General features: G+C 37.6%; 1 protein-coding gene across 3 annotated transcripts; it reads right to left on the minus strand.

Moving 5' to 3' along the window:
• Window positions 1-680: 680 nt before the first annotated feature.
• Window positions 681-6,973, minus strand: LOC125138439 (NLR family CARD domain-containing protein 3-like). Of its 3 annotated transcripts, XM_047821200.1 has the most exons (4): window positions 6,730-6,973; window positions 5,157-6,639; window positions 2,400-2,594; window positions 1,684-1,799 (listed from the first exon to the last, which is right to left on the minus strand). In XM_047821200.1, the coding sequence occupies exons 1-4, from the start codon at window positions 6,971-6,973 to the stop codon at window positions 1,742-1,744; spliced, it is 1,980 nt and encodes a 659-aa protein (XP_047677156.1). In that variant the 3' UTR covers window positions 1,684-1,741. The 3 variants fall into 3 exon arrangements, with proteins under 3 accessions (XP_047677158.1, XP_047677156.1, XP_047677157.1); XM_047821202.1 differs by lacking the exon at window positions 1,684-1,799 and adding an exon at window positions 681-1,081 and having other exon boundaries at window positions 5,157-6,973; XM_047821201.1 differs by lacking the exon at window positions 1,684-1,799 and having other exon boundaries at window positions 2,572-2,685; window positions 5,157-6,973.
• Between the last annotated feature and the right edge of the window lie 6,434 nt (window positions 6,974-13,407).

Raw genomic sequence — 13,407 nt, forward strand, 5'->3', positions numbered from 1 at the left:
TGATAGCTGACAGATAACTGCCTCTTGATGATCATTTTAACCTTCATCATGCAGCCCTTCTGCCCCTGATGGAGGGTAAATCCATCAATTCTTTATGTAACCGAGTTTAAACATATTGTTGTTAATTTCAGTATAAATTGAGAAACTCCCCATTGGCTGTTGTCACTTGCGGTTGTGCAACATGATGTTGTGGGGCGGAGCTTTATAATCAGAGTCTCATAGCGCCTCCTGCTGGTAAGTCACATCAACGATCGCTCTGTCTTAGTAATTAAGTTTGGATCATTTTCAAGCCCGAGTTTGAACTATAAACTACACAAAAGTTTACTTATTTTGTCAGTCAGCTCCTAGTTGTGTTTGAGTATGAAGAGTGTGTTAATTGTCCTGCTTGTAAACTCAGAACTTCTGTTTATTCAGTTAAGACTTCCAATGTGACACTGATGCACTGTATGATAAACCTTTTGGTGCTGTTTTACCCCAGATACAGTAAAGTGACCCCGAGTGACCATCCACCTGATCTCTGAGTGACATTATTACATCCAACACACACAGTCACATATATTCTGATAGTGTGAGCTGACCAGAGACTCCAAGTTCCCAAGTTCTATTTATTTCCATCATTTCCATGTCAGTGCTGCTTTTAAACCCTGCAGCTCACACAGTACATTTAGTTTGTGTCCCAGCTCCAGTTTCTGTCATTAGTTCCAATGTTTTAGTAAATTTCACAGTAATTTCAGACACATTGCAGTTACATCAGAGTCTGTGAGAAATCATCAGTGTGCAGTGAAAAGAAACAATCTTCCTCCTCAGGACATTGATGATGAACCTAAAACTTCTGCTTCAGTCTCACTATTAGAGAATGTGTCTTACTGAGGAGAAGGTCATGTGATGCTCAGAGAGATGATCTTACCCCAGTGTCTCCAGTTTACAGTGAGGATTCTCCAGTACAGCAGAGAGAATCTTCACTCCTGAGTCTCCTAGTTTATTATCAGACAGATCCAGTTCTCTCAGGTGTGAGGGGTTTGATCTCAGAGCTGAAGTCAGAGCAGCACAGCCTTCATCTGAGACACCACACTCATACAACCTGTATAGAGACACAATGACACACTCTTCATCTACAGATTTTTATTATATAAAGTATAATTAACACTGAACACAACATTCCTGTCAGATAGTGAACAGTAGGTGGTCCTGGGTAAAACAGGGTGGGCACAGGGTTGAGAAGAAACTCAACATCAGCTGTCACTCAAAAGAACTTACATGAGTGTAAAAAGTGGACAATGAGCTGAAAGAGATCTGTTCATTTATCAGTTGTTTATGTAGCACACACACACACACACACACACACACACACACACACACACACACACACACACACACACACACACACAGCTTCACCATTCAATAGAATTGTGTCACCTGTCAACATTAGTGTGTATGGACACTTAATATAGTGTACATGATATTTAAAGTCTATCAGATCAAACACAGGACTTTTTTTAATTACACATATAGTCCATGTTAAATCATGAACGGAAATATAACTTATAATATTAGGTAAAATATTATATTATTTTAAAATATTTTAAAATCACTGAGAAATCAAACAAATTGTTTTAGCTGAGATTTATTTTCAGTCTACAAGGAGATCCATTATATTTGTTTGATTATGTGTTTTAATTGGAGTTAAAATGACTGTGTTGGTGTTGCCCCATGTACTGTAAACCAACTGCAGTTCTGTTCTTCAGCTCTCAGATGAGTCCAATCTCCACTCTGACACTGTTCTCCAGTGTAAACACAAACTGAAACACATTTCATCTTATTATATCCTCTGATTACAGTGTAGGAGTTTCAGGGGTAAAGACACAGTGTGGTGTCTGTTTCAGAGAAGATAAAGTCTTTATTAAACTAGTCTGTTACACGACTAAACACCACACAGAAATGTTACTGAGCAACGTCACTCAATGAAGCTTCTTAAAGCAGCAGCTCATAGTGAGTGACAACTGGGGTTTATTAATAACTCTAACATTATAACAGAGTTTATGTAGGTGGGCCAGGACTCCACATGGGTGGGACCAGGACCCTGGGGCTGCACCAGTCATATTAGTTTATTATATTATTTATTATTATTGATATTAAGTGTATTTGAGCTGGAAAAGTTTTGCTGGCTTTAAAAATAATTAATATTTTTAATTTTTAGAAATTTTCTCTTATTTATTTATTTGTTTGTTTGTTTGTTTGTTTGTTTCCTAAGTGATTCTGTAGAAAACTCATTAACACTTAATGACTAATGTATTTGTTCTGAATGTTGTAGTGTTACAGAACATTTCAGGTGAAAAACAACACTGTATATAACTGCTGCTTTTAGTGAGTTATTGTGACGCTCAGAGAGATGATCTTACCACAGTGTCTCCACTTTACAGTGAGGATTCTCCAGTCCAGCACAGAGAATCTTCACTTCTGAGTCTTCTAGTTTATTCCCATACAGACTCAGTGTTTTCACAGTCAGATGAAGTTCTCTCAGATTGGAGGTTTCTGATCTGAGAGCTGAGAACAGAGGTGACCAACTTTCCACTCCAAGTGAATCACAGCTGATACTAAAGGGAATAAAATAAAACATAATGAACTCACACAAATGATCAAACACGTCCTCAAAGCTTTCACTGAACCTTCTCATTGTTATAAATACTGAAAGTACAAACACCAGTTAGACAATATGGTTAAAGTGACACTGCAGTCCACATCTACATGTTGAGGACATTAAAATGGGTAAAGTTAGTGTTTAACTACAGCTAACTAACTAGTATCTAGAGTAATCTATTAATAAACATGCTATTAGCTTCCACTGTTACACTGATGACACACAGCTGTATGTTTCAGCTCAGTCAGATGTGAGACACCAGTTTAATAAGACTGAAGATTGTGTGAAGGACATCAGACAGTGGACACTTACTAACTTCCTCCTGTTTAACTCTGACACACAGAAGATCTTGTACCAGGACCACAGACAGTCAGAAGTAAGCTTTCTGATTACAGAGTAACTCTGGATGGTCTTTCTATTACATCATGTGCAGCAGTAAAAGTCCTCGGTGTGATTATTGATACCGGTCTCTCATCTGAAGCTCACATAAATAATACCACAATGTTAGCCTTCTTTATCTCAGTAATATTACTAAGATCAGAGATATGATGTCATGACATGATGCAGAAACACTAGGTCATGTGTTTGTTACCTCTAGGTTGGATTATTGTAATACTTTACTGTCTGGATGTTCAGTAGGAGCAGAAACAAGCTCCAGTTAGTCCAGAACACAGCAGCTAGAGTCCTAACTAGAACCAGAAGATATGAACACATCACCTCTATCTTATCCTGATTGCAGTGAAATGTAAGAAATGTTAGACTAATGAATGTTAAGTTGCAGCTCAGCAGCCTGTTGACTTTAAGATAAATCACTGCTCAGGTGATCAAAACCTCCATCACATACAACACTTTCCAGAACTGCAGCAGCTCAGACCATCAGAACCAGTGAAGAAATGATGATAAGGAGGTTTTTTGTGTAAAATACTGTTTAAATCATGTTTATAAACCATGCCACTTGGTTATAATCTGACCAGAAGTAACTACAGAGAATTCTGTTTAGGAATCAGACTGACATTAGCTAAAATCTTATCATGTAGTGTTATAGATTAGCATTAAAGGGAGCACTTTTCAGCTAAATGAACACTTTCTAATCAGACATGAACGTTATCACACAGGTTCATGCTAAACTTAGTGACAATAATCTATTAGAATCCTTTCAGTTTGGGTTCTGTACTAAACACAGTATGGAAACTGCTTTAGTGAAGGTCACTAATGATCTCCTGATGGCTGCTGATGCTGAACTCTTAACTATTCTTGTCCTGTTAGATTTGAGTGAGGCCTTTAATACAGTTTCACACATTAGAATAATGTGGTTTATACAATTTGGTATATATTATATATGTCCACAAAACTTGACTCTGCTCTTCCACATTCCTGTCTCACCAAATGAGGATTAAATGAAATAAACCCTCGGTTTCCTCCAACTTTCTCAAAGGTTCTCCTTATAGGTTCAAAATCTACCCTGTCCAAGTCCAACAGTCTCTCACTTCATATTGATGCTTGCTCCTGGCTCTAAAGTCTTCCTTCTCTGTCTCTAGTTATGTCGCTTTGTAGAAGCCAACATTCTGTTTTCCTATTTAAGCTTAGACAAAAATTTATCAGGGCTTTCGAGCCACATGCACAAAATTTGTATGTCGTAGACCCTGGTCTGAAGATTGTTGCTATTACTTTTCTAAGCGATCAAAGTACCGGTACTTCCGGTACCGGGTCTCAAAATGGCCTTTATAAAGTATGAAGGTTTATAAGTATAAGTTTTAAATTGGTGTACCGACTGGCCTTCCGGTTGTGCCGCAGCCCCTCAGAACAATGAGGGGAACTGCCTCGTGGGTATTCTGATGATGTCACATGCTCGTCTCCACTTCAAATGTTTTGGCACCCTAGCGCTCCACTAGATTTCATAAGTTTTATGTCCACTTGCCTCCAAAAAGCACCAGCCTTTGCGAATACGTACCTCGTCAAAGCCACCAAGTTTTTGCGACCAAGTTTATAAATCTAATTATTATTATTATTGTTATTATTATGATTATTATTATTATTAATATTATAAAAATGTTTCCTCTAACGAGTGTAAAACTTTTTAAAGTCAGTTTCCTATAAAAGACCATTTCTACCTCACAAATAAAACCAAATAATGAATAAAAACTTTTTGGGGATTAGAATTTGTCATTACTGCAGTAAACATGGTTCTTTATGTCTGGTACACAGGTGTGTTTAATATACATCAAACATCCAACGTAAAACCAGCATTAACTTCATCATTATTGTAAGATATTAAGATAAGTCATAACTACAAAACTACAAAACTCCCTCAAAAGTAATCACCTGCTTCTACATGTTTAATAGCTGCACTTCAGTATCATTCATTTATTAATGCAATTTTTATTCCCTAATTTATCTATTTACATGAACTCCACTCTGTATCACCTTCAGGTCAGAACATCCCAAAGTCCATATTAGAGTGTGTTCAGTTTCTCTCTAACACTGTAACAGTAGAACAGTTATATTCACATTTACTTACATTGCTTTACTGGATGCTGTAATCACCGGCATCATCTTCAGAACAACATCTTCTGTTATCTTATCTGTACTGAAATATTTACTCTGGTCAAACTCATCCAGCTCCTGTGCTGATGTCAGTAACACAAACACCAGAGCAGAAAGCTGGGAAGAAGAAAGTTCACTTTGTTTTCCAGATTTCAGGAAGTGTTGGATTTCCTCCACTAGAGAATCATCACCCAGTTCATTCAGACAGTGGAACATATTGATGGATTTCTCTGTAGGAGGATCTTCACTGATCTGCTCCTTAATGTACTGAACTGTTTCCTGTGTGCTCTGAGGGTTACTTCCTGTCTGTGTTACTAAAACATGTAAGAGTTTCTGATTGGACTCCAGTGAGAGACCCAGAAGAAAGCGAAGGAAAAGATCCAGATGTCCAGTCTGACTTTGTAAAGTCTGAGCTACAGCACTGTTGTGTACATCTGAGATTGTATTTTCTTCCATCCTCCTGTTAAAAACCTGATTCTGTATCAGAACATTTCTCTTCTCCTTCATGAAGGTCAGGTGCACATACAGAGCTGCGAGATGCTCCTGAATGCTCAGATGAACAAAGCAGTACACTTTACTGTGGTGAAGCCCAAACTCCTCTCTGAAGATCTGAGTACACACACCTGAGTACACTGCTGCTTCTGTCACATCAATACCACACTCTCTCAGGTCTTCATCATAGAAGATCAGGTTCCCTTTCTCCAGCTGCTGAAAAGCCAGTTGTCCCAGTTTAAGAAGCATTTCTTCATCACTCTCCTGCTTCTTTGAGTATTTTTCTCTTATGATGTTTGTCTGATTGTTGAGGAAGTTTGTGTACATTTGAGTCAGAGTCTTGGGGATCTCTCCACTCTCTGCTTCACCCAACATTCTCTCTAGAACAGTGGCTGAAATCCAGCAGAAGACTGGGATGTGACACATGATGTAGAGGCTTCTTAATGACTTCAGGTGTGTGATGATGTTATTGGCCAGGCTCTGATCACTGATCCTCTTCCTGAAGTACTCCTCCTTCTGTGGGTCATTGAACCCTCGTACCTCTGTGACTCGATCCACACACTCAGAGGGGATTTGATCAGCTGCTGCAGGTCTGGAGGTGATCCAGATGAGAGCAGAGGGAAGCAGATTCCCTTTGATCAGGTTTATCAGCAGCACAGACACTGATGCTGATTCAGTTACATCACACACTCTCACTGTGTTCTGGAAATCTAGAGGAAAACGACACTCGTCCAATCCGTCAAAAATGAACAGAACCTTTTCCAAACTGGACATTTCTGTTTCTTTTGTTTCCTTAAAAAACACATGAAGAAGCTCCATCAGGCTCAGTTTCTGGTCCTTCATCAAGTTCAGCTCTCTGAAAGGAAGTGGAAATATGAGGTGGACGTCCTGATTTACTTTCCCTTCAGCCCAGTCCAGAATGAACTTCTGCACAGAGACGGTTTTTCCGATGCCAGCGACTCCCTTTGTCAGCACAGTTCTGATGGGTTTGTCTTGTTCAGATGATGTATCTGTCAGCACAGTTCTGATGGGTTTGTCTTGTTTAGATGATGTATTTGTCAGCACAGTTCTGATGGGTTTGTCTTGTTCAGATAAAGGCTTAAAGATGTCATTGCATTTGATTGGTGTTTCCTCTGTTGTTTTTCTCCTGGATGCTGCCTCCATCTGTCTCACCTCATGTTCATTATTGACTTGTCCACTGTCTCCCTCTGTGATGTAGAGCTCTGTGTAGATCTTATTCAGAAGTGTTTGGGTCCCCAGGTTTATTATCACTCCATTCAAACACTGAAACTTCTTCATTAGGTTTAATTTTAACTTTTTCTGGAATTCATATCCAGCAGCAGATTCTGAGTTGTGCCTGTAAAGCAGGAGAATGAGATTTGGGCTTCAATTATTAGACTTCATGATCACTTTTTTTGACTGTTTACAACAGATAAATCTTTATGATGTTCTTACTATGTGTTTGCCTTCATCTACTTTTTTATATTAGAATTCAATAACCTTTTCTATAATCTAATCATTTTTGTCAGAGTCATAGTTGGTTTTGATCTTACCATGTTTCTTTGATGTTTGTTTCTCTTTTGTCTTCTGCCTTTTGTAGAACACTAAACAAAACTCGTAGCTGTTAATTTTCATCACTTAAAAACTGCGGTCTAAACTTTAGCCTTAGCTTTAGACATTAAAGGTAGGGCCTCCGATTTTTGAGAAATGCTTCAGAAAACTGAGTGAGCCAAATAATAAAAAAAAATAAAAAAAAAAGCCAATGAGCAGAAAGGGGCGTGGCTTGTCGATACGGGCGGAGAGAGTGTTCAGTGCGCGTGTGTGACATTAGCAGAAAGCGGTTTTAACATCGACATGGAGGATAAAAACAAAAAGAAAGAGAAGAAAGACTTACGATAAGGACAAGAAGTAGGACGTGTTAATATAGGATCAGCTTTCCAGCGCTGGAGAGAACTGAAGGAGCAGGAAGTTGGCCACATATTCACAGGTTGGAGTTTCCAGAGTCAATAACTCCTGAGCTAAACGCTGTTACTACACAAATAACACCTCTTTTCTATCGTAGTAATGTAGAGAGGCAGCTACAACCGCGTTTTGTGTAGTAACAGCGTTTAGCTCAGGAGTTATCGACTCGGGAAACTCCGACCTGTGAATATGTGGCCGACTTTACTTAAGACGCCGAGGCGCTTTTTTCCTTCTCGATAGGTGAGTAACGTTGGTTTTGCTTTGTTACACAGAACTAATATATGCCTTTGTCCTTTACATCATTATGCTTGTGTGGCATTTTTGCTTGTTTGTTTATCTGCAATCGTATTGTTCTTCCCTTTCGGCTTGTAATGAGGAGTCCTAAGGCTGATGATCCATTTGCAGCTTTTAATAACAATCTCGCAAACAAACAGACAGGGTCAGGACCAGCAAACACAACAACGTAGGGCAGGCAGACATCAAAAACAGAAAGACAGGCAGAAGGTCAGGGCAGGCCAGCAGACAATCAGAAGACCAGAATACAGAAACTAGATCAGAAACCGGAACTATGCTCAGAATGAATGCTATGACAGATCGAGACTTCAATCTTCGATCGTATATATAGGAAATGGCTGATAGGAGACAGGTGGTGGAGCAATCCGTCTCCGTGATGGATGGGAGGTGTAGTCCGGAAGTGACTAGTATTCCGGAGATGCTTCCCTATATATATATATATATATATATATATACTAGATGTCGCCTTGTATAGGGCAGTACATTGGAACAAATGCGTCAATAGAGCCGCCATCTTGGTACGGGGGACCCCCTCCTTTTAATGAATTAGCGTTAATGTAGGCAAAGAAATAAAATCACTATAAATCATCATGAATGCAATTCCTTTTTTTTTTTTTTGGTTCATTCCAAAGGTCAGACATGTATTTATCATTAAGTCCAGAGAAAATTTAAAGTTTTGATATTAAGATAATCTACTTTTTTACAATATAAAAAGAACATTCTGCTTGTGTTAAGTCCAGGACAATCTAATAAAATATGTTAGACAGATAAGGGAATCTTACAGAACATACATAAAGTTGGGTCTTTTCACCTTTAAGCAAAAAAGCATGGGTCAATATTTAATTGCCTTATTAGGAGCTTCGGAATCTACAAACATTGTCTGTTTCCCAAACTGTCACTAACTAATGGGTAACTAACATGGATTAGCTGCCGCCGTTAACCAAGGACTGAAACAAACCAACATAACCAGAAATATAATTTCCTAACATTTAATATCATAAAACACATTCTGACTTGTGTAATGTAATCCCTTCTGTCTGGGGTTTAGATTTCTTTCGTTTGAATAACCAAACGCAGCACAAGTCCGCCATCGTCCATGCATTTGAGATAAAAGAGCACCGCACAAAGATGGCGGCGGTTTAGACGCATTTTTAGGACCCCAAGGCGACATCTAGTGTACAGATATCTATGCTTCCCTATGTTGAAGTTCGGGAGGTGAGGCAGGTGCGCCGACCGTGACACAGCTATGATAAAGACACATTTTTTCCCATGATTTGCCTGGGTTACGTATGTATGTGTGGGCGGAGCTATCACTGCAGGGGTGGGACCCATTTGGGTTAGGGATGTGTTTGTTTTGGTGATTTCAAATGTCAACTTTGGCTTTCAGACATCGGAGACGCTACCATAAACAATATACCATGTGACTAAGGAACATTACTGTATGAAACTACGGAAACTCTGGTCCTATGTTCATTTTAGTTATTCTAGATTTATTTATCTATGATGGATCTTGCTGAATACATCACTCTAAATGAACAGGTAATGTATTTTAAACATCCCACTTTAAGGGCAATTTATGTTCACTAATCCACCTTCTGGCATGCTTGGGAGGTGGGAACACTAACCCTAACCCTAACCCTAACCCTAACCACTGTAGACCCTGGAGCTATAGGCAACAAAATTTTTAATGAAATATTTTATTTATTTAATAATTAAAGAACACTATCATATAATTAGGGTTGGGAACCGAGAACTGGTTCTTATTCAGAACCGGTTCTGTTTTTTAACAGGAACCGGAACAGCGTAGAATATTTAAGTTTCGGTTCCAAACGCGGTTCCGATGCGATGATGAGCAAAGCGCTGGGAGGCGGTCACTTTAAATAGCCACCCCTTACCTCATGAATATTAATTGTTTACACTGTTTAACGTCACGCAACCAAATTAATGCAGCTTACCACAGAAATCAGTCACTCGCGCTGCTGTGCTGAGGTTCGCTTTGAGGTTCGCTTTGTGTTAAACATGTCTAATAAAAGTCTAAAGTGTGATTTATTTCCAAAGCTACAACAATGAAGCATATCTACCCCGTCTGAGAGGGTTTTCTCCACAGCTGGAGATACAATAAGCCAGGAAAGGTCTCGTCTTCTCCCAGAGAAAGCAGACGTTCATTTTTCTTCAGAAAAACTGTTTTGCTAAGTTGTAATTCTGGATGTTAAATTTTATGTTGGATTTATTTAAATTTAAATTGATATGAATTGAAATGCTCTGTTAAAAATATTTAAAGAGTGATTAATAAACACAAATGGAATTGTTTAAGTATTGTGCATTATTTTTCACATTTCTTTTATTATGGAATCGTAAGGCAGAACTAGAACCGGAAAATTTATTTTGATACCCAAACCTACATATAATATATTGAAACTAATATAGTATAATATAAATATCATAAGTATTAAAATTGGTGCTAAAGACTGTGTAGCATGCCCTTTAAAGCAACACTGCACACAAAATAATCATTTTGTCCACTTAATGTTTTAAATGTTAAATGTTTTAATGTTTTAAACAACAACCTGGAACTTGCAGCGATCACACAGCAGCTCTGTAGATTTCCTGATTAAATTCTGCTATAACTCTAGAAGATTCTAATGGCTTGGTATCCTGTCACTGGCTAAATGACGCTAAGTGTTGGCCAACTGCATTACAAAACATTTCAAACCAAGTGGCATTTATTTTAAAGTAGCTACAAGCAGAAGCAAAACATTTTTTTTTAAATATAGACTTTAAATAAGACATAAAAAATGTGAGATTTTTTGTATTCGGGTTTCCATCCTGTTTATTAATTTATTTCCCTTTTAAATGTGACTTTAGCAGTAACATTAACAGTGAGGAGGTTACCTGTGTAGAAGAGAGGACTCTTCATCTTTAAACTTTGGAGGAACCTCCATAGACTGTTCGCTCTTCATGGAGATACAGCTGGGTGTTGGTGATTCTGATCTCTTTCCCTGGAGATTACTGCACATTATACACAGTCCTTTAGTCATTTATATTTTGATTCTTTACTGTTTTTCTTAATTTCTTAATCTCTTCTTAATTTAATGAAGTCTGATTTTAATTACAATGAAAAGAATCTGACATTTTTGTGATGGCTGTTACATTTTTATTACTATTAAAAAACTTAAATTTTTTTATTATTACTACCTTTTAAAACGTTAATTTTAAGCTAATATTTTCATATGTACAAACGAAATAATTCAGACCTAAACATTTAATGGCGTGAATACAAGAACATTGCAGGTTACCAGTTGTTTGATGGTGGGGAAACGTTATCTGTAATCCAGATAAGGAGTCTGCATCTTTGAATATTAGTAAGTTTGCATAAACACAAAGCTGAGTCGTGTAGAGTCTGATCTCTTCTGATGGAATGGGTCACACTCCTAGAAAACAATATTGTGCAATCCTCAGAAATACTGCTTCTTTTGCTTAACAAAATCAAGTGTTGACAGTATTGAGTGACGAGTGAACAGTCTAAACACAGTTACTGACCTCTCACATTCTCATCTCCAATTCATTCATTCATTCTCAGACTAATCGAGTAATAACACACAAACATGATTATGCATTCAGCTGAATAGGTATTTCTGTGTTTGGAATGCTTTTACAGAGTTAGTCTGTAGTCCTGCTTAAGTCCATACAACAACCCATCTTTACAAAGTACCTTAAGTACCCTGTTCAATAACTCAACAAAATAGATACAGCATTATCTTACACATACAGCCCATGTGCTTCAACCTCCATGATAAATGCTGTAATCTGACCAACTGAATCAATTTTAATCTGTTTTTATTAATATCATCTTAGGCACCAAACTGAAAAGAAATATTTGAAGAGAAAAAGGCTTGTCTCTGCATGTGGTTCTGATCTTACACATGGCTAGGTTTGTTGATAAAAAATAAGTCTGCTAAAAATCAAGCAGTTTCTTGTATCTCATACTGACAGATGATTTAACAAGTTTCACTGTAATTAATTTGATTTTGTATCAAGAAAAAACAACACACAGATTGTCATGGAGAGGACAGACCTTTGACCCTTCCTTACACTACCAAAGAACATTTTAAAATTAATTGTATTAATACATTGCTTAGAGCAATATTGTGTAACAATTGTGTATTCATTTACATTTAAAGAAATAATGTAAACAATATATGAAAAGTACTGCACACTACATGAGGGTAAAGCCTTATACCATATATAAATACTACACATTATTGCGTTTTATAAGAGTACAGCCTTATGCAGTACAGGGTTGTTCATAAGTGATGCTTAAATGTATGAATATGTCAAATAAATAAAAACAAAGTTCTAATTCTGTAAAGTAAAGCTTTCCTGGCTAGCAAAAAAACAAACAAAAAAAACATGTTCTGGGAACGGTCTGAGAACCAAACAGTATTATCTGGGCCAGACTTGACCCATCTGAGCACCATCTCATCTGCTGAGAAGGAGACTGATGGGAGAAAACCTCTAAAATGAAACCGTTAGAAGTTGCTGGTTTCCTCGTGTGTTCGGTTTGTTCAGTTTCCAGTCAGTTTAAGTTACTTTTACATTTTGGATCTGTGATTTCTGATAAAAAAAAATAGAGTCGAAAAGACTTTTGACCGAGTAGAGCACATATATTTAGGGAATAACCAAAAGTACATTCCCTAAACGTGCTCTATTCGGTCAAAAGTCTTTTCGAGGTCTACTGACTCTAGACCAAAATCTAGGTTAAGACTCTTACTGATATCCATAATAAAGGTTTTACATACTGTAGTTGTTTCTTGAGCCCTGCACTGAAACAAAATATTTTGCTCAGCATACACATTTAAAAGTAAAGTTCAATTTAATTCAATTCAATTAAAAGTAAAGTACAAAGTTGATTGTCCATATAAAGACTGCAACTTTCAGAGCAGTGTATACTCCACTTTAACAAAACTGTTAAAAAAAACTGACATTTAAGATAAAGCAATGTCAGAAAAGGTGCGTGTTCCACATGAACACAGATCCGATGCTGATGCTGAGCACTTCAAGGAAAATCGCCTTCTTTCGGTGGATAAGTTTACAATTGCACTCATACTTTATGTGGGTGACTTTGAAGTAGCCAATCCTTTGGGAACATTAAAGCAGAAACATAAAATGTGTGCAGGGTATTGAGTCATCACTAAACTCTATCTAGCTTGCTTTACTCTGCAAGCTATGCTACAGTCAAACAGAGTAATTATGAAAAAGTTTTGCAACCTCTTATCCATGAACTTGTCTCATTAGAACAACATGGAATTTATGTAGAACAGTTGGTGCAAGTGTGAAAGGAACAGTCTTGTTTGTAGCAGCTGATAACCTTGCTGCCCATCTACGGGCAGGATTCCATCAGACAAACACTGTGAACAAATTTTGCAGAGTCTGTATGGCATCCAGAAGTGAAGAGGTACATTCTGGCTTCTTCCAAC

The sequence above is a fragment of the Tachysurus fulvidraco genome, chromosome 12, assembly GCF_022655615.1.
Source record: "Tachysurus fulvidraco isolate hzauxx_2018 chromosome 12, HZAU_PFXX_2.0, whole genome shotgun sequence".
Lineage (NCBI taxonomy): Eukaryota > Metazoa > Chordata > Actinopteri > Siluriformes > Bagridae > Tachysurus > Tachysurus fulvidraco.